Source organism: Saitoella complicata (assembly GCF_001661265.1).
Source record: "Saitoella complicata NRRL Y-17804 unplaced genomic scaffold SAICOscaffold_3, whole genome shotgun sequence".
In the NCBI taxonomy this organism is placed as follows: Eukaryota; Fungi; Ascomycota; class Saitoellomycetes; order Saitoellales; family Saitoellaceae; genus Saitoella; species Saitoella complicata.
Genome location: NW_017566994.1, coordinates 514,359 through 533,284, shown reverse-complemented (window position 1 = coordinate 533,284; position 18,926 = coordinate 514,359). Strand labels below are relative to the sequence as shown.

At 47.9% G+C, this 18,926-nt stretch overlaps 9 protein-coding genes across 9 annotated transcripts; 4 read left to right on the top strand and 5 right to left on the bottom strand.

The window, feature by feature from the left end:
• Positions 1 to 80: 80 nt before the first annotated feature.
• SAICODRAFT_23499 (uncharacterized protein) lies at positions 81 to 1,832 on the top strand (the record flags this gene model as incomplete). The annotated part of the gene is made up of 1 exon (XM_019166699.1): positions 81 to 1,832. One exon carries the CDS (start codon positions 81 to 83, stop codon positions 1,830 to 1,832), a length of 1,752 nt encoding a protein of 583 aa, XP_019026576.1.
• On the bottom strand, positions 1,565 to 2,945 carry SAICODRAFT_17208 (uncharacterized protein; the record flags this gene model as incomplete). The annotated part of the gene is made up of 2 exons (XM_019165769.1): positions 1,565 to 2,539; positions 2,876 to 2,945. The coding sequence occupies 2 exons, from the start codon at positions 2,943 to 2,945 to the stop codon at positions 1,869 to 1,871; spliced, it is 741 nt and encodes a 246-aa protein (XP_019026575.1). The 3' UTR covers positions 1,565 to 1,868.
• A 1,533-nt stretch (positions 2,946 to 4,478) lies between these two features.
• On the top strand, positions 4,479 to 6,302 carry SAICODRAFT_29046 (uncharacterized protein). Its single transcript, XM_019167302.1, has one exon. The coding sequence runs from the start codon at positions 4,540 to 4,542 to the stop codon at positions 6,025 to 6,027; it is 1,488 nt and encodes a 495-aa protein (XP_019026574.1). The 5' UTR covers positions 4,479 to 4,539; the 3' UTR covers positions 6,028 to 6,302.
• Positions 6,083 to 7,588, bottom strand: SAICODRAFT_185478 (uncharacterized protein). The gene is made up of 5 exons (XM_019165972.1): positions 7,357 to 7,588; positions 7,014 to 7,033; positions 6,868 to 6,961; positions 6,584 to 6,819; positions 6,083 to 6,537 (listed from the first exon to the last, which is right to left on the bottom strand). Exons 1-5 carry the CDS (start codon positions 7,505 to 7,507, stop codon positions 6,139 to 6,141), a joined length of 900 nt encoding a protein of 299 aa, XP_019026573.1. The 5' UTR covers positions 7,508 to 7,588; the 3' UTR covers positions 6,083 to 6,138.
• Positions 7,589 to 11,569: 3,981 nt separating this feature from the next.
• SAICODRAFT_23497 (uncharacterized protein) lies at positions 11,570 to 12,134 on the bottom strand (the record flags this gene model as incomplete). The annotated part of the gene is made up of 2 exons (XM_019166698.1): positions 11,570 to 11,838; positions 11,897 to 12,134. The coding sequence occupies 2 exons, from the start codon at positions 12,132 to 12,134 to the stop codon at positions 11,570 to 11,572; spliced, it is 507 nt and encodes a 168-aa protein (XP_019026572.1).
• Positions 12,135 to 12,385: 251 nt separating this feature from the next.
• SAICODRAFT_23496 (uncharacterized protein) lies at positions 12,386 to 13,231 on the bottom strand (the record flags this gene model as incomplete). The annotated part of the gene is made up of 1 exon (XM_019166697.1): positions 12,386 to 13,231. One exon carries the CDS (start codon positions 13,229 to 13,231, stop codon positions 12,386 to 12,388), a length of 846 nt encoding a protein of 281 aa, XP_019026571.1.
• A 2,874-nt stretch (positions 13,232 to 16,105) lies between these two features.
• On the top strand, positions 16,106 to 16,438 carry SAICODRAFT_29045 (uncharacterized protein; the record flags this gene model as incomplete). Its single annotated transcript, XM_019167301.1, has 1 exon — positions 16,106 to 16,438. A coding segment is annotated over exon 1 (230 nt), but the record flags the coding sequence as incomplete, so codon positions are not given.
• Positions 16,439 to 16,450: 12 nt separating this feature from the next.
• On the top strand, positions 16,451 to 16,770 carry SAICODRAFT_29043 (uncharacterized protein). The gene has a single exon (XM_019167300.1). It carries the CDS (start codon positions 16,485 to 16,487, stop codon positions 16,689 to 16,691), a length of 207 nt encoding a protein of 68 aa, XP_019026569.1. The 5' UTR covers positions 16,451 to 16,484; the 3' UTR covers positions 16,692 to 16,770.
• Positions 16,771 to 17,621: 851 nt separating this feature from the next.
• On the bottom strand, positions 17,622 to 18,782 carry SAICODRAFT_53022 (alpha/beta-hydrolase; the record flags this gene model as incomplete). Its single annotated transcript, XM_019169191.1, has 1 exon — positions 17,622 to 18,782. The coding sequence occupies one exon, from the start codon at positions 18,780 to 18,782 to the stop codon at positions 17,622 to 17,624; it is 1,161 nt and encodes a 386-aa protein (XP_019026568.1).
• Between the last annotated feature and the right edge of the window lie 144 nt (positions 18,783 to 18,926).

Here is an 18,926-nt window from a genome sequence, read left to right as displayed (position 1 = left end):
GGCCTGTACACCGTACCACGTCGACGTCCAACTCTCGTAACAGCTGTCAACGATCAAAGCTTCCGCGGGCTGTCCTTACAATGAATCCCGTCGCGACTGATGCAGTGGACGTCAACCAGCCTGGTTTGACAATGGCCCGTTTCTCTGCTCTGGCGCTCGTTACCGAGGCTCGTAATACTCACGGTTTGCGCTTTCAAGACCACGAAAAGTACAGAGAGTGGTGTTCGCGCAATGTCTACCGTCTGCGCAAGGCGCTGAAGATCGTCCAAAAAGGGGGCAAGTATTCTGAAAAGAAAGTCACCGCTGAAGAGGCCAAAGACCAACGTTACCTCGAGATACTTTTATTCAACGCTGAGCGCGCTTGGGCGCAAGCATTGGAAATCAAGGCAGTTTCTGAGCAGGATGAAAATAACGTTCGACATCAGCATTGCGTCCGCCGGCTTGCCAAAGCTGCACAATACGCCCGAGATCTTGCTGCGGTCCTTGCTTCGCCCGAGATCGGAGCGGACGCAGCTACTCAGCTCGATGCCATAGCATATGCTGCAAGCTTTGCTGGGCAGTGGCACTTCGAGAAGAGAGCTTGGGAACAGTGTTTGGAGCAAGTTTCCGTTGCTAGGGTTGCCTGGAATCTTCTGGACGCGGGTGTGGAGAATGATCTTTTCAAGGATGCTGCCGCTGGTACGGATCCCTCGATCCGATATTGTGCATACCAAACGTCTCAGGGACAGGACCGTGACATCTCCTCCTTGACTAGGGAATATGTTAGAAAGGATGCGCGCGTGGTTGAGGTCTTGAAGAAGCTTGATCCTTCTGCTCTGGACAAACAGACCGAGGAGCTGTCAGCTGTTATTGAACAAGTGTCGTGGAGGGGTTACGTTGCACCTGTTTCGGATCCTGCTATTGCTGTATCCCTCCTTAGGGTCCAGGACATCCGAAACGCGTCTGAAGGATCTGAAGCACTCGCTACCCGTTCTTTCGATGATGTCTTGGCTGCGTGGGCGGATGCGTCCGACGCGACGCAAAAGGCTATCTCCGAGGAGGAACAGGGTGCACAGGACCAAGAGAAAATGCAGGCATTACAAATCACTTACACTTATGTGAACTACAGCGAGATCACTACGCGTATTCGCCGGGATCTTTTGTTGGCCGCTGCTCTTTTATCCCGTATTGATGATCGTCGACCGCCCACAACAACATCGGTGTACCGCGACCTTATCAAGCTTTATGACTCTATATTGCAGTCGCTCATCAGCATCTTCGATCTGCCCGGTGTTGCTGCCGACCAAGATTTCTGCGCAGAACTCGAAGCAAAACTCTCCTATTTCAAGGCTCAAAGAGCGGGCTTTCTAGCGAGAAGTTGGGCCGTGCAGGATGAATACAAGAATGCGTTGGCTTTATTCCTTCGTGCCCTGTCATATGCCCGTCGGGCAAGTGGGCCGCTTTCTGTATCTGTGGAAGCCGATTACGTCTCCGTCACCGCCGCCGACGTGAATAATCTGGTCTGCAAACTTGTTAGTGAGGTTTCGCGAACTCGCGCTCTCTTGACTATGAACGTCCTTAAGGCGCCGACCGAAGCCGCGGAACCGAATGCGTTAATCTATGCTCTGAACGAATACCCCGACCTGTCAGTGCCGTTGGATCTCGGTAGACTGGTGGAATTGCCACCTAAATTCCAAGCGGTACCTGTCAAGCCTGTGTTCTTTGACATTGCATATAACTATATCGGCTACGAGACGGCACAGGGTTTGGAGGAAGAGCCACCGTCTGCGCAGCATAAAGAAGAGGGTGTTCCAGCGAAGAAGGGGGGCTTGTTAAGCAGGCTTTGGGGATAGATTCAGCAGTAAATATCCTAATGAAGGCTAATACATCTATTGCATCACCTTTTTTACCTTATCCAATAGTCCCTCCATGCGACTTTTCATGAGAGGCTGTCCCTTCCTAGTCTTCGCGCTCATAGCAGCTTTCCTGTTCTGCCTAGCTTCCAGCTTGTTTTTCTTTGCTTTCTCCTGCTCCTGGACCTCGCTCTCACGTTCCTCGCGTTCACGTCGTACGCGGTCCGCATGAGACTCGGCGCGCTGAAAAGGCGATGGTTTATGACGGCGAGAAGGATGAACTTGAGGGCCGGCAGTTTCTTGTCGGAACAGTGTTTGTGACGCTTGCGGACGCGGACGCACATGATGAGAGGCTTCATCCAGAGTCTCCAAACCAATGTCGTTGCTGACTATATCGTCTTCGCTCGATGATGCATCCAAATCGTATGCTTCCTCTGATCCCGAACGTTGGGCCTGTTCGTCTTCGACTTCAGTCTTATCATCCCCGTATGAGTTGTCGTCGTCCTTGCTCCCCGCATCCCAAACCGTCGCATTATTATTTGTAGTCTTCTGTCTGGGCGTGACAGACCCAGTGCTTGTGTCTGCTTCTTCAAGCAATCGCTGGTAATAGGAGGTAAGAGAACCGTTGTCGGATTCCTTCTGCAGTGTCTTTGCATACTGCTTCTTCACTTTTGCCTTGTGAATGAGATTCGCCTTCAACTTGTCGGCTGCGATATTCCCGGTTAGCAGAAAGCTACGGTACTCGAACTCATGGGTGTACCTTTTCCGGTGTATGCTCCCTCTGGTAAAGGCTTTCCTACTCGAAACCCGCCACGGCCTCGTCCACGACCTCCTCCTCGGCCGCCGCCCCGAGCTCCCCTGCCGCCCCTGCCCCCGCGACTGGTGCTGTTAACGTTTCCTTTGGATTCTCGAGCGTCTCCTGGTCTTGCCATGTCGTTCTTCTAAGGTTGTCTATTTTTAGCAACAGCTGGGCGAGCGTTGAGCCAGAAAGCTGGCGGGTCACGTGGACTTCAGGGGGAGCTCGATATCCAGAGGCGACGTACTTGGAAAAGAAGAACTGTCGCCGCGAAATACCTTGTACGTCGTCTCGGACGGGATACCAGTCAAAGCCATCGTATCGTGTGAATGCAGTGAGGTTAGCTATGCTCGGTCGTCCTCCGCAACTGTATCTCTAACTCGTTTGCTAGGTGGGGCAAACGAAAATACCGGAAAAGGCATGACAAGGATTGGCATGCGCTTGGAGCAAGCTGCAATCCGGTTATCAAAGACGCTTCCGCCAGTATTCGATCTTGTCGCTCCTGCAGCTTCTCGCCATCATATCACACGAAGAAAATGCTGGAGACCCGGAGGAAACAATGTGCGGTCACTACGTCGATACACGACGGCTGTATCCTTCGATGCGCTGAATAACACTGAGGACTCATCTATTCTGGACGAAGTTGATTGTGTTATTCCGCATGACGACACGCCACGGTGGGATGCTTTGGCGTACCTCATATACCTGGATGTGCCGTCCTCTCCGATCAACCCGCAAATTGGGCTTGGCACAGGTGATCGGATAGTGTTGCCCCGTGAACAGGCAACCATACCTCTCATCAGCCTCCTGAAAGACGGCAAGCCTGAGCATAATGTGGATATATGGTATATGTACCGGTACCTCCCTCGGGGGACTCTTGATGCCAACGTTCGTAAGAGTTTGCTGGAGTACTATGATAATCTCGCGGAGGTCGGTACCCAGGAAGAGGACATCTTCGAGATGGGCCAGCGTCGTTTTGCTTTTCGAAACTTGCATGTGTTGGCGGACTTCCCCGAAAGTGACTTGACAGTGACCGATATCTCTTACAAGATCCGTGCATTGTGCAGACTGGATCGACTAGAGGAGGCATGTACGGTTTTCGATAGACTGGTAAGTATGGGAGGTAAGTGGTGGATGCATGGTGGTGCTGAAAGTCTCCTGTTTTCGTTGAAGAAAAGCAGGCAGTTTGATATGGTCGCTAAGATTTGGCGTAAGACCTACGATGCATCATTAGGCTCCTGGCCAGTCCAAAGGAATGCATTTTATAGTGCTTTATTCAATGGTTGGCAAAAGTTGTCGGAATGGGCCACCGAAAACATAAAGAACTTCATGAAGACGACGACAAATGGCTTGGATCGCTGGCATAGGCATGTTGCCCGAGAGGTTATCCTGTATCACGCAAACCAGGCGGACAAACCTGCAGCATTGTTTGCTAATGATTTGCTGAAGCTGGTGCGCCAGGCAGGCTCGGTGGTTGGTGTTTTGGAATACACAGCTACGATCGCTGCGTTGAGCAAGGCCGATCTCCCACGTTTGGCTGTGTCGCTGTACAATGATATGCTTGCAATCGAAAAGCACAAGCCAAACCAAGTGACGGTAAACGTCATGTTGCGTGTGTACGATCAGTTACATGATTTTCGGAGCATGCAGCAATTATTTGACGGTATCTCCGATATACAACCGGGAATTAGATCTTATTCAATCATCATGATGAGTCTTGCACGATATGGTCTAGTTGACTTGGTTGAAGCTCTGTATAACCAATTCAAAGAATCGGGACGGGAGCCGAATGAATACATCTTTGCGGCACTGATGTTCGCGAGGATGATGCGATTGGAAGTCGACCAGGTGAAGAAATGGTCTGATATAGCGCAGCGTCACGGAATCAAAGATAGCATCGTTCTGCATCATATGGTTTTGAATGTATATTCTCAAACGGGCGACTTAGCTATGGCTATCAAAAGTCTTGAAACCATGGTCGCTGCTGGTGTTGTTCCGAACAACCACGTCTTTTCTTCCATGGTGGCTCTTTTTGCCAGAAGGAAGGACATCGATGGTGCTGTCATGTGTTTCGAATGGATGCAACAAGGCCTTCGTCTGAAACCGGACGCTACTGATGTTGGCGCTCTCCTGAATGCATATGTTGAAGTGGGAGACATGAAGGGAGCTGATGACTTCTTCCGGGCGATCTCAGAGTCCTACGGTGTGAAGAGGAACGTGGCGCATCATAATATAATGATGAAAGGTTGGATGATCCAGAAGAAGTTTGCCAAAGTGCTAGCCACTTTTGATGCCATGCGTGATGCTGAACTTCGGCCGGATGCCGAGACGTATAATATGATAATACAAGCACACTGCGCAATGCATGAGATGGGGGTAGCTGAGGACTGCCTGAGACGCATGCGGGCGTCAGATCGAATTAAGCCAAATGCGTATCATTACACGACGTTGATGATCGCTTATCTCAAGCAACACGACACTCAAAGTTGTTCAGAAGTATATGAGCAGATGTTGGACGATGGTGTGCAGCCAACTTTCCTCACGTACACGGTTGTGATGCAGTTATACCTTTCAAGAGGTGGTCCTAGTGGTCTTCGGCGTGCAAATGACTTGCTGGAGGAGATTATCGCGCGCCAGGACAGGCTGGATCTTACCTCTAAATATGCTCCTCGAACCTCAGTTCCTCCCTTCTTGTTCATGCCAGTACTGAAGAGAAATGGTGCTTTATATGGCTCTACTGCTGCACGGCAAGTTTTCGATCGATTCATCGACGTTGTTGGCGCACTGCCAGACTTGCAGATGTTGGCAACTCTGATGCTGTCATATTACCGTGGTAACTCTTACGAGATGGTGGAACGCTTGTGGAAGCTGGTCAGAGCTCGGGCGCATGAGTTATCGCGTACTATCAAGATAACCTCGGAAGGCATAGAGCTGGATACAGCAACCATACGGAACTCGCGACATTTGTGTGAGCCGTTACTCGTATATCTCCAGTCTCTGCGCGACCAACGCGCTTACGATAAAGTCGATGAAGTATGTGCAGGTTTGCTTCAGGACGGATATGCTTTTGACGCTGCTGTGTGGAACACTCTCGTCACGTTGTATACGGAATCGGGACGGTTACACCTTGCTTTACGCATTGTTGAAGAGAAGTTGATTGATGGCAACGCAGCCTACAACGAAAATCATGCTGACATGAAGGCCGGTACCATACCCGCCGGCTATACACATGTTGAATTCTGTGCATACTCTGGAACCGGTCAAAAACTGAAAGAAGCTGTGTCAAGAAATTTGAGAGGACACGACGGCAAGGAAGGAGCAATGTATGATGAGCTTTTTGAAAAGTATCCAAAAACAATGTCGTGGTTAAAACGGTTCAGATCGAGAAGGGACCGATAAGTATATTAGCGTTGTTGACTTTGTTTTGCATGGGGCACGTCCCCATTGGGTTTTATTAGTGTCACTATCGGTACGGCGTATGGAGTACTGCATCAGAGGAGCATTGAGATTCTACCATTCAAATACTCTTCGTCCATAGACTCCGAACATCATAGTAGCCAGACCGAGTAGACCCGCTATGACCATATATCGGTTTTGCATACCAGCTTCGTGACTCTTCCGATGCATCGGCTCTTCCATGGCCATCCCTTCCCTTGTAGCTTTATCAAGCAGCTCGTCGCCATGACTCAACGTCCTTCCGCTTAGCGTGAATGTTTTTAAGCAGTATGACCGAGGCGTGCCTGCGTACCCATCCAATGTGCTTGGAGGGTGTTGATTGAACATCTTCACCGCCTGGTGTATCAAATCTTCGGTTGGAAAAGGTAAAGGCAGTTTCCCTAGCTCTGAGTGCAGAGTTTCAGGTTCACTTTCTGATATATCAAGCAGAAGTTCTCTGCGGCACAATATAGTCTGTGTTCTGTTAAAAGGAGGAATCAAGGTATCTTGGAATACGTACCGCGGCAATCATGTAAACAGGCATGCAGGGATGCGTCGGGATGAACAAGTCAAACAGACGCATGAGTGCCTCTCGGTTCCGCATATCATGAGCGAACCAAGTCAGGAAGAATGGTAACGCATAAAAAGGCTGGATTGTACCAAGATGTCGGCCGACTTCATCATCTACTTTGAGCAGGAGAGAAGGTAGTAAACGTAGGTAACTAAGAGTGGGTTCAATAGAGGGCAACATAGTGTCTGTGAATTTATATTAGCACGAATAGAGGGTATGGGGATTGTTTTGACCTCTAATATTGTGTAGTGCAATGTATTCCGCTGTAAGGACCGCTGTGGGGAGGTCCAGCGTGAGAAGAAGCTCTTGGCAGATATCATGGAACCCCTATATTCCGTATGAGTGACCTGCGAAAAAGACCAAACACTTCTTTACTGACTTGAAAATATGACAGAATCGGATGACGTCGTAGAACCTCGATAATCAAGTCGTTCAGTTTCACCTTCATGCTGCGGATTCTTTTTCTGCTCCATGCTGCAAGGAAATGAGCATATCATCTAGGAAAACGCTGGTGCTTACCTTCCCTGACAAAGACAAATGATCTATCTGTGTCCAGTGCAACCTGGGCCTCGTCCTTATGAGGCGGCAGGTCTATCCACGATGGACGCAGGAGGCGGTCTTCGTCGCGGACACCAGCCAGGAGAGGCCTTCACCCCATCGCTCAGCAAGACCTTCGCAATGAGACTCAAGTCCCTACCATATGATCTGCCTCTCTTCATTGCTCCTTAAACCCTTTATAGAAACTTCCGCAAGGAATTCTATGTCATGATCGGATACTGCCTTTCGAATCTGCTGTTGTCGGTTATCCGGACTATGAAACTGCTCTTCATGTGCCGATAGTCGCCCCTGAATACAGTGTTCTCCGCTGGTCATTTGGCGAAGGGAACTGGTGTCGGATCCAGGCAGCGCCGTCGAGTATCTACATGGACATCCACGGTTTCGCCGGCGTTCAGGTCAACGTTACAGGGGCTGAGATAGCTAGGCAGGATGCGGCCGCCGACCACCGTGAGAAAGAGCACAACGTAAATGTGTTTGTATAGCTAGCTACCTGGTAGGGATAGAAGCTTGCGTCGTTCGCTACGACTATCCCATCTACAATTAGCAGCATGCTGACCTACAATATTTGAGATCTTTACCACTTCACGTCATATGCCTGGCGACGGTGGGTAAGAACATTAAGGAACGGGAAATTATTGGCACCCACGGCTTACGTACGGGAGGACAATTAAAAATGGCGGCAAATGATAGATTTCAAACGTCCCCTTTTCAATGCAACCAAAATTTGAAATCAGCTAGGGTCTTGATCATTCCACACCCCATTTTCTTCATTTCACACCCCAGCGCCAACAAAAAACTCAGAATATCTCGCCAACCGCAAATCGGATCTCGGAGGGTAGAGAGTATATAGACTGATAAAAGTCCCCTGAATCCGTTCCCACCTTCATATTCGGATTTGAAGGTTCCTGAGAGAAGATACCAACTGTTTCTCACCTCTCAGCCCGGCGCTGCGGCTGGTGTGGCACAGCGCATATATGCATAAATCTGCACATCACATCTCAGCAGTATTTGGCAGAGTACAGCAGCTGGTGGAGTGAAATCTGCGAGTTAAAGGTATCAGGATATTCAGAAAGGTACTCTCTATCTCTCTACGCTCTTACCGTATTCCCAAGTTCAATGGCTGTTGAGATATCTTTGAAATTGTGAGTGCGCCGGGGTGTGGTATGAAGATTGAGGGGTGTGGAATGATCAGAACCCATCAGCTATATGTACGCTTTACAGCGCCGCAACAATACAGCACGCGGCTGTGAACTAACTGTAAATACTCAGTGGTGACATATATATATGCATTGCATATAAGTCGGATGAGGGATGCTTTGCCCTGCGATCACGTTAGGTGATGAACCCACACAGACACCTGTAATCCATGATGGTATTTGGCATAATCCTCGATGGTTTGAGTATAATTCATGGTATCGATCCTGTAAACCCCAGGAACCGATTCCGTAAGATACAGGATGTCTTTAGATACCACGTGCACTGATGATGTGGTTAACTTCGGTATGATCCACGATAATGCTTGGGATAATCCTTGATAATATTATGATCAATCATTGGGGGTAGTCAAACCTCTGCAAAATTTACAGCGAATTAGATTATAATCCAGGGCATAATACGCTAAGGTCTGATCAACCCTTATAAAACATAGACATATTATTTTTTCGGCGTGCGGTTACTCCCGCTCACGTGAATATCCATGGTGGTGAGTTTGCCACGAGGCAGGTTGAGCTACGTGGCCACGCGGATCATGCGCAGACCCTGAGTGATACCTGCAGAAAGTTCACAATTGAGCGTTCGTCCGTAGGCGAATGTTTTCTAAGCGATTGCTTTACGACCTTGCTCGAGCACCTTCAAAAAACCATGACAACTGCGCGGTTGAGATTTAAGTAATTATTTCTTACAGAGGTTTGACTACCCCCACTACCGAACAAAAACGTCGCAGCAGCCAATGTAGATCAATAGGGGTAGTCAAGGCTCGGTAAGAAACAGTCAGATTAACTTATAGACAATTATTGTCCTACAATAGTACAAATCGTGCATTAGGCCCGAATCCTATTAGGCAAGTGCGTACTCCACGTCCACCCAAGATAGCTACGATTGTGAGAAGCAAGGATTAATTCACGATGTATTATGGATTTCCGGAACCAAACCACGATTGCATTCCGCATGATGTATGATGTGATCCCGCATAATCCACAATCTTGTTCAGCATAATTCACAAGCTTGTTAGCATAATCCTGGATATGGTCAAGCCAGGCACTGGAAAAATGGTAAGAAAATGCAGTATCATTGGGGAAAAAAGCGAAATTACCAGGTAAGAATGTTGTAGCTTGAGTTTTCTAGCAGAATTACAGTAGCAATAACAATGGTGCTATAACTCAGGATGTTGGAACAAACTCAGTGATGTACAAACAATCAATCTCATCCATGACTGGCATCGTTACTGCTGAACGAGATGTGGGGACTTAGAATTTTCGAAAATTTTGAAGAGCGCGGGCGTCCACTGGTTAATATTATCATCTTTCAGCAGAGCCAAAACACAGCCATGTGCTAAACCATAATAGGCGGGGGTGATCAAATCATGGTCCCTACAAGGCACCTACATGACATCATATGACATCATGTAGGTTGATCATGTCTATATTCAGCAGCAGGCTGCTGTGGGCTAAATACATCAAGACGGTTGTGTTAGCAAGCCTTAATATCTTTAAACATACAGGTTTTATGTTTGGAATCTCTGAGGTATTATTGTTGCGACTTTTTCCTTGGCAGTGATCCATGATTTTACCTGGGATGGTACTCCATGACCTTCTTACCAGGTTTATACAATGACACTGTCGGGGATTGTAATCCACAATTTTGTCCGGGAGATCTGCTAGGATGGTAATCCATGATGCTCTGCATCATCCGTATTTAATCCCAGGCTAGTCCATGATTTTGACGTGGATTACGCGCTTGCCTAAGAGAAATCGTATTTAATCCATGATTGTTCACTTTGTAGGGTTGAGTATTGAATTTGAGTCCGCAAAAATCCCATACTCTGCAGCTGAGGGGATATGAGAAAATTCCACGACGGAAAGTATGGAAATCCCAAGCTTTTTCTTAGTAGTATGGGAGTTCCTCAGCACAAACCATTCTCAGAGTAGCATTTCCATAGTCTGGCCGGGCGTGGCTATACGGTTCAATCGCTCATGGAGTTTCCACGAGCATAACAACTGGCCATGGATGCATTGAACGATCGTGACTAGCTCAAAACGGTTTGTTGGGAGGTCGCTCGCATACAACCCTTATTCACACTCGCATGCAAGGCGCCGTTTACTTATCAATATGAAAGGGTAGTGTTGCAAGGGATCGAGATTTCCGAGTGTATGCTGATGGCTACTCAACTCGAACGTCGTCCCCAAATTCCTTCAACTCCCCTACGTCGTCCGATGCTGATCCTTCCCCTACGAGCCCCCCGAATTCGACTATCACGAATACCTGATTCGTGATTGCACAAATATGGAATAACATATTCCACTTTCAGCAAAAGCAATCGAATAAGTTATTCAACTGTACCAATAACACAAATAAAGTGGGAAAGTATTTAAGAAGAGTGGAATTCCAATTCACGCTACATGAATACCTTATTTGACTTGGAATGATATTCGTTCCAGGAGAATAAGATATCCTACATCAATAAAAAAAAGAGATTCACAAGCAACTTATGCTCTTCACTGCAACTTAACTTTCATTCACAAGCTGCGCAAGGCTAGCAAGTCCACCAATCGCCCATGATCAATGATATATTCCTTCCCCTCCACCTTAATCCCCCCCGTAGCTCCTCGACTGTTAGACACATCAACCCACTCTGTCCTTCCCGTCCTCTTCGTCATCAAAACACTGTCCTTGTCAACCACCTCCTTCTGTTTGACATAGACAAGGAAATATCTCTGTTCTCTGAAAACGGTTTCCCAATAGAATTCCACCGTTCCGTAAAAGACCTCAAACTCCAATTCGTAAACTGATCAGCAAGCTGAACGTAAGCAATATCGAAATTGCATCTTCGCTCAAACTCAATATCTCTCCGAGATCGCTTGCATCCAATGACCTCACGGAGCTGATCCAATTTGATGCACGACCAACGTATGCCGTGTACCTTGACATCATCTGTATACCGGCAGGCAGGCAGCCGCTCCTGTTTATTCCAATAGAATGTTGCATAATACCAAATGACAAAGTGTGTGATATGTGTGTTGGCACTGTGAAGGTCGTCTTTGGTCACTGTGAAGCTCATGGCTATATGAATGGCAAGAACAAGCTTGCACCAAGCTTTGTATCGTGGGTCACGTCCCTCGTGTCCAAATTCTGCATGTAACAATGGAAGCGAGAAAAATGTTAGGAGGTTCGACCAATCTTCTGCTTCGTAAAGTTTTCGGTCCTTTGAGATATCCTTCGAGCCCTACCATATGCCAATAGAGTTGTTTTCGCTGCGTCTGCAAGTGATTTTCCGAACTCCTCCCAGTTCTGGACCCAGGGTTCTGCCAAGTCCTCATCCTTGAAAAGCGTACCTTCCCAATGCTCTACCATGATCAGGACTGGGCCTTGGTAGGTAAGGTGCATGATGTTGATGGGAAAAGACCTTGGAAAATCAATTGTTTCAAGCTCTGAAAGGATGGGTTTGCGGCGCGTGTTGATACCATACTGTTTTTGCATACTCCTCACTGTTCATTGAGCGCTGCATGTCATATCTGTGGTCGCGATCATTCCTCATGGGCAGACGAGCAGTGCGGTAACTGGTTGGGACGGGGTTGGTAGGATTTGGGTTATCCTGAACCAAAGGAGCCGAAGGGTGGGGTAGGGGATCATAATATGTTGTCCTATTACCACTGTGTCTGTAGGGAGACCCAACTACCTTGCAGAACCGACACGGCACCATGGCGTTATGACCACGGAGACCCATGATGGTGGATATTGCAGGAGTATCACCTGTTACAGTCGCCATATGTGCATAAAGCTGGAAGTCTTCATGCCCGTGTGCATCCCAGGCCTTCACCACCCCACCAGTATGTAAAAGATTGTGGAGTTGATCAATGAGAGGTTGCAAGAATGAGTCCATCAATAAGGGCGGCTTCTACCCTGGCACAATGGCGTATGGGATCATATTCTCCTTTTTGACAAAATCCTCCTAAGGAAGGATGAGATTCAAGAGGACTATTGGCCACACTTTGCGTCCTTTTTGTTTGAGAACTTGCACCCCGTCAAGGGTAAGTTGGAGTAATACCTCCCGCTTGTCTGACAGAAACCCAGGAACCTTCTCCCGTAAGTCAGCGATAAGTTCTCCATCATGAATGCTCTAACACCGCTGAATGGACTCCCTTGCACACCCTGCCAATCCCGCACTTTAGGGCCATATGTCTGGAGGATACGTGCGAGATTAGGATCTGCATACAAGAGACACAAACTGTGAGCAAGTGGCAACACGGTATATCTCGCTCTGGCCTTGCCGTGCGAGTTGTATCGTGGCTCATAGCAGTCAGGTACCAGGCATTTATCCAAGTTATGATACTTGTCCGTGTAAGCAAGGTGGTTGTTGACACATCGATCATATACTTTTGGTTTGATCCCAGTCAACTCCAAGAGGTAATGTTTGGTTTGTTCTAAGGTCAACTTCTTGATGTCTTCTATTGTAGGTATGCAATTGCTAACAGCCAGATCTGATAGAAAGTTCCTCAGAACTTCGAAAATTGCGTGAGTGGCAGCGTCAGATATCCCATGCTTTGTCTGGATAGCAAGCAGTTGAACAGGGAGTTTTCTTGAGTTGAGATGGTTGAAGCGGGCCCAGCTGTTGTATGGGAAACCCTTCTCCTCCATCTCCACGTCTGGGTCATCCTCAAATGTGTCTTCTTGCTCGCTTTCTTCTTCCTCAAGAACATCCACATCAAATGCATCTGAAGCAGGGCCGACGTTGAAACCTTCCATCTGTTGGAAGGGTTGTTCTATGCCAATGTCTTCCTCAGTTTCTGAAAAATGATGTTGACTATGACTCAGTGATACCATTTTCCTACTACACATGAGTCACTCAAGACAACTGCATTGCCGCTGTATGTCTTCCACTGCCTTGTCACTTGTATTTACTCAACTAACGTGTGACATGTCATGTACCTTAGGTGCAGAAGGCTTATCCTCATTTCCCTGAAGAAGAGTGCCGTGATATGATCATATCTTGTATCAGGTCCAAGAATGACTATAGGTGCCGCAAAATCCGCAAGATATATAACCTTGAGGTCCAGAGTGCCTTGGAGAAAGGACGCACACCTTCCCCTCCCTGTAATGCGGTCGAGACGAGAAGGGATACTGCAAGTACTTCGGGACGAGATCTGACGAGTTAGACGAGGTGTGACGAGATGACTGAATTACTTATTCGAATAGAGAGACGAATTTATTGAGTTAACCAGTGAAGCTCTAAAGGAAGGCATAGGGCCTTTCCTTATATACAGTTTTCCGGATGAGGGTCTAGACCCTTGCTCGGTGGCGTTCCACATTTAGTTAACTCGGTGGCGCCGAGAACAAGATCTTGAACGAGAGGAGTGAAGATAAGATGAGCCATGATAGGACCCGAGACAAATCGAGTCTCGGGTTGATTGCAAAACTCGAAGTAGTTCTTTTCTCGGGTTGTCGCGAAACTCGAAGTAGTTCTTCGGTTCATGACACTCCCGCCGCAAATGTTGTCCACATCATCAACCGAAAGGGCAAACGTGGACGTCCACGTAAGGCAAAACAAGCAATCCGTGAGCCACTGCCATTATTCTACCAGTCTGCCACCACATCCCGGGCCTAGGAGCAGCAGCAGTACTCAGCTTGCAAAATGCACAGAGGCTGGGGAGGGTAATCAAAGAACTCCTGGGTCAGATGAAAACGAGGAGGAGAATATGCATGGATATTCTGACACACCGCACTTTGTTGACAGCAACAGTAAAACGACTACTCATCGGTTTTTACTAACCCGCCCTGACCGAGAGGATCGTCCGTTACACCAACGAAGGGTATTGCAAACAGCACGACTTCACTATAGAAGAGTTCAGGTGGTGTATTCTGGCTGTGCAGGAAAGTGTATATACAACCTGGAGGGCCCTAAGATCTCTTTGAGAATTTCCGAAAATCCTTGAGTCTCGACTTGTATACTTGAGCAGCAAAGTTAAAGCAAGGAAGGGTATGAATGACCGTGAATCTCTCCACGATTTACTTCTGTGATATTGCTTGGCAACCCCGGGGATTAAGCCCAATCTTGTTTTGGATTATCCAAAATCATATCATGGATTATACCGATTTGTACCGTGGATCATACCGAATGAAATCATGGCATAAGCTGTTTGAAAGGGCGATTGGGGTCCCGTTATCCAAGTTATGCCCTATGACATGAAAAGGTATGGGAACCCCGGAATATCTTCTTGGTGGTATAGATTTGTTCTGGGAAGATCCCATACTGGAGTACAGTGTGGAGATCAAGTATAGAGTTCGAGTATGGAAAAATTCCTTGTTGGAGCTGAGTATGGAGCTCTAGTATGGGAAAATTCCATAATCCAAATTGGTATAGCATTCGAGTATGGGATAATTCCACGGCGTAAACTATAGGGTCCATATTTTCCCTTGTCTTAACGTCCTAGGTTCCATACCCTGATATGGGATCCACATGCTTACGGATTTCATCCTATTTCACTTTGTAGGGATGTATGTTGATCATGCTTATATAGGAGGCACCTCTGAAATAAACGTATACAGAGAGTTGTTTAGGGCAAGCCTTCAATAGCTCAAGGCATATAGGTGTTATTTTCGCAATTTCTGAGGTAATTTGCTGCAATTCTTTCTTTGGCAGTAATCCATGACAATTAATCCATGATAATGTCAGGGATCCTGATCCACGATTCTGTTCTTTCTGCCAGGATAGTAATCCGCGATGACGTGTGTAATCCTTCTGTAATCCTGGACTAATCCACCCTTCTGACATGGATTATACACTTGCCTAAAAGAAATCGTGTTTAATCCTTGATTTTTCACTTTGTAGCGTATCCTGCCCTACGACTTGAGAAGGTATGGGAATCCCAGAATATCTTGTTAGTAGCATAGGATTTCGATACCCTACGAACCTGGCGCTCGTGTAATTTTGCTTCCGGTTTTCGAGACTACTTCATACGAGTAAGTGAATCCACGAGCACATGCCGCTAGGTTATGGCTGCATTCGGTTTATTATGGCAGTGATAGTAGTAATTACATCATTGTGTTTGTTGGCATTCTAGCGGATGGTACAGCTGTCGGACGGAGACTTGTAAGATGTACCGGGGGTTTATATGTAAGGTGTGCGGACAACTTAGGTGCTGTGTGGATCATATGGCCGAACAAGTCTGTCTGACGGCGTAGGGGAAGTTCTTGGTAGATGAGAGTGATCCACAGAAGCGCTGAGATCACCCGAGCCTTACTCAGATGCCGGATCGTGGGCACTTCATGGAAGCAGGTGCCTCTACATGATCTCAGCATATATTCCAGTGTGATTATGAGGTGAATGCGGGTTTGCATGGGCATAAATGCGTCGTAGACAGTCCGACCTCGTTTGTCTTGTCTGGTTTTGAAAGCTGAGGTAGGTCTGTGCAGCTGAAAAAAGTCGACCGCGACGAGCGTAGAAATTCTAACTTGCCAAAATTGAAGGAGATAGAGAGACTACTTGGCGGTGTCATATCTGGGAATAAGGTTATCTGCAGAGCACTGTGTTCTCAAACCCTCACACCCAACATGCCAGATCTCAACATAGAAGACATCCCATACAGCGAGCTTTTGCATGAAGAGAGACCATACCGTCGTGCTCAGATTGTGGCCCTCACAAAAGCCCAAATCCCAAAGGAGAAGATTGAGGAGCAGTGTCTTGTCAAGAGAAGACATTGGAGGATATCACTAACCATTGGTGGAAGACAGCCTCCTACCGCAACAGCCCTTGTTCTGGACGTCCTCAGATCCTCCTAGGGAGAATGAATTCATTCCTCGGATGCATTCTGGTGGTGGGAGTATCTCCGTGTTTGGTGGAATGTGCTGGTGGGGGGCCAGAAAACTCGCTCGTTCGCAGGTTCCAACGGTCGACAAGTTCGTGATGCGTGACTTCGTTGAAGACTTTCTACTTCCCAAGCTTCGGGAGTTCAGAGAAGCCGACATCAATCTCACAATCCAGCATGACAACGACGCCAAGTTTCACACGCCCGACTGCAAAGAATCCTATGAAAGGGAAGGATACAGAGTCCTAGCCTGGCTGGCATACTCACCTGATATGAACCCCATTGAGGACTTGTGGTGCCTGATCTTCAAACGTCTGGAAAAGCAAGCTGCGGTTGCAAAAGACCTCGATGAACTTTGGGAGTGGACGTTGGAGGAATGGGAAAAGATTCCGCTCAAATACCTCCGGAAGCTCATTGAATCGATGCCCCAGAGGGTGAAGGACCTGTATGATGTTAAGGGGGGTCATACAAGGCATTGAGGTTTACTTGCGAGGGTGAGGAGGGGGGTGTTACCGGTGGGGCACTCAGGAAGGACCCCCGCGAATACAGTAGTTAGGGAGTTGTCCTCTTAAACATGTCTTTATTGGCTTTAAATAAGACGGTTTTTTAAATCGTTTCAGCGAATTTCCAACTTCTAACTTTACCAGCTTCCTCGCCGGCCCTCACGCCGACTTTTTTGGGCCACGGGTATAGCAAGTGGAGTTGTTTCGGATGCTATCGCTGTCGAGGACTTAGAAGGTGTCTCGGAACACAATATCTGACATGGCGCAGTTGTTGTGTAGCCATACGCGTATACCGTACCGGAAAGCAAAAGCCTTGTCGATCCAGCTGCTGGTCACCTCTCTCATGGTTGATTGTTGTGCCGTCAAGGTTCAACAGACGATGAGGACGTGAACCTCTCCTGATTCCGCTGTGCGCGGCTGGGTTGGGCCGGTGCAATTTAGGATGCGTTCATTGCTCGAGCGCTCGAGCGGTCATCACAAGGGGCCCGATAGATTACGCGAGCGATGACTCCGTAGGCATGGACCGTCAAACTCGGCGGAAGGGGGCATAAGGATACTTTTGGGAGTGAAACGGCTTCAGCTTTTGATGTACAGGAGCTGGGATGATGCACTTTCAAGCGTGTGTGCTCCATTACACGAGCATGTAAGCCCAATACTTACCCCAATAGAATTTCACGTTTGTAGGGAGGGACATGTGGGACGTAGGCAAATGTATGGGGGAAGATCATACCTAGTGTGGTGGGCCAACCGTACCCGTGTGAATGGTGTATCGCAAGGGAAGCGCTAGTGCTCTGCAGCTCAATGACAAGCTCGTACGTATCCCTAAATGTAGGTTTCTATGTATATTCGCATAAGCATGAGTAGCAATGGCTACTCGTACCTGGAAGCTGACCAGCTACTTCAGAATCAAGGTCCATCCCTGAACTTCAACACCGCGCGATTGAAGCCTTCTGGATTATCCAGGTAGATGTGATGACCACTACGTGGTACAACAACATGTTCAGCCTTGACGCCTTGCCTCTGCATGATGGCCGCTGCTTCACGACCCGCATTAGCATCCATCCAATCATGACTCCCGTACATCCAGAGCGTAGGACACTTAAGTTGTGACACCCGATGCAGGAGCGGTCGTCTGGCATAAGCTCCTGGTGCAAGCAAAACGCCCAGGGCATATTCGCCAGAACCGCGGCCGCGAAAGACGTTATACATATAGGTGTGCAGAAGAGATTGCTGATCAGAAGGCAAAGACGCAAACCTGCGATGTGTCCAAGCGCTCATAACCTTCGGGCCCAAGGGCCCAGCATGTCGTACGAACATGAAAGGTGAAAAGTTTCGTTCCCAGAGAAAAGTCAACCAATTAGGATACGGCCTCTTTGGAGTGTTTGTTGATGAAGACGACCTAGCCGGCAACGCATCTACTTCGTCACCAGCAGGCGGCGCTGCATCGACGTCAGAATCCACCGTCGGGGGAGTTGAAGCCATTGCATATGGATCTTCCGGTATTCCCACTGGAGATATAAGAATCAATTTTTCAACTCTCTCAGGATATTTCAGAGCGTACGAGACGCCCAAGTAACCTCCAAGTGAATGCGCAGCCAGCGTGAATTTCTCCAATTTCCTTTCTTGACGCCATTCTTCTAGAGCGTCCGTGAAGAAAGCTTCTGCTTCATCTAGCTTCGCCTGAGAGTCCTTGGAGCGTATTTTGAACGGCGGTCTACCGCTATTTCCCATTCCAAGAAGATCCAATGCATATAGCTTCCAGTCCGGCGACTTTGACAGATCGTCAAAATTCCTGTAGAACAGTCCAAGACCTGCTCCATATCCATGCAGAAGCACCATTGAGCTCGAGTTGGACTCAGAACCATTGACGTGCTCTATAGCAAATTCGTTGACATAACGCTGCTTGTGGCCGCTTAGTTTAACTTGCGATGAGGTCGCCTTTCGTACCCCGTCCGATCCTGGAAAGAAAGGGAGCGTGGCCAGAATCGCATGCTCGGAAGAACGGGGAGCAGACTTCGAGGTTGCCCACCACTGGGAAAACGATTCGCCAAAGGAAAGGGGAAACATGCCTGAGCTCGTCGAGGACGCAGCTCGGGGTGGGACAGATGCCATAGGCGTCGGTGTTAACGTCAGAAATGCAAATATAGAAAGTACCACGACAATCAGGAGCGATGGATATGCAAATGTCGGAAGAATTGCTGGATACTCAAG

Excerpts from the sequence above, each read along its gene's own strand:
- SAICODRAFT_185478 (XM_019165972.1), bottom strand. The coding sequence starts at position 7,507 with ATGACCAGCGGAGAACACTGTATTCAGGGGCGACTATCGGCACATGAA. Across the intron at positions 7,034-7,356 it reads TTCTATAAAGGGTTTAAGGA|CGATTCTGTCATATTTTCAA; the intron begins GCAATGAAGAGA and ends TACGACGTCATC. Across the intron at positions 6,962-7,013 it reads CGATTCTGTCATATTTTCAA|GGGTTCCATGATATCTGCCA; the intron begins GTCAGTAAAGAA and ends TACGGAATATAG.
- SAICODRAFT_29046 (XM_019167302.1), top strand. The coding sequence starts at position 4,540 with ATGGTTTTGAATGTATATTCTCAAACGGGCGACTTAGCTATGGCTATC.
- SAICODRAFT_29043 (XM_019167300.1), top strand. The coding sequence starts at position 16,485 with ATGAACCCCATTGAGGACTTGTGGTGCCTGATCTTCAAACGTCTGGAA.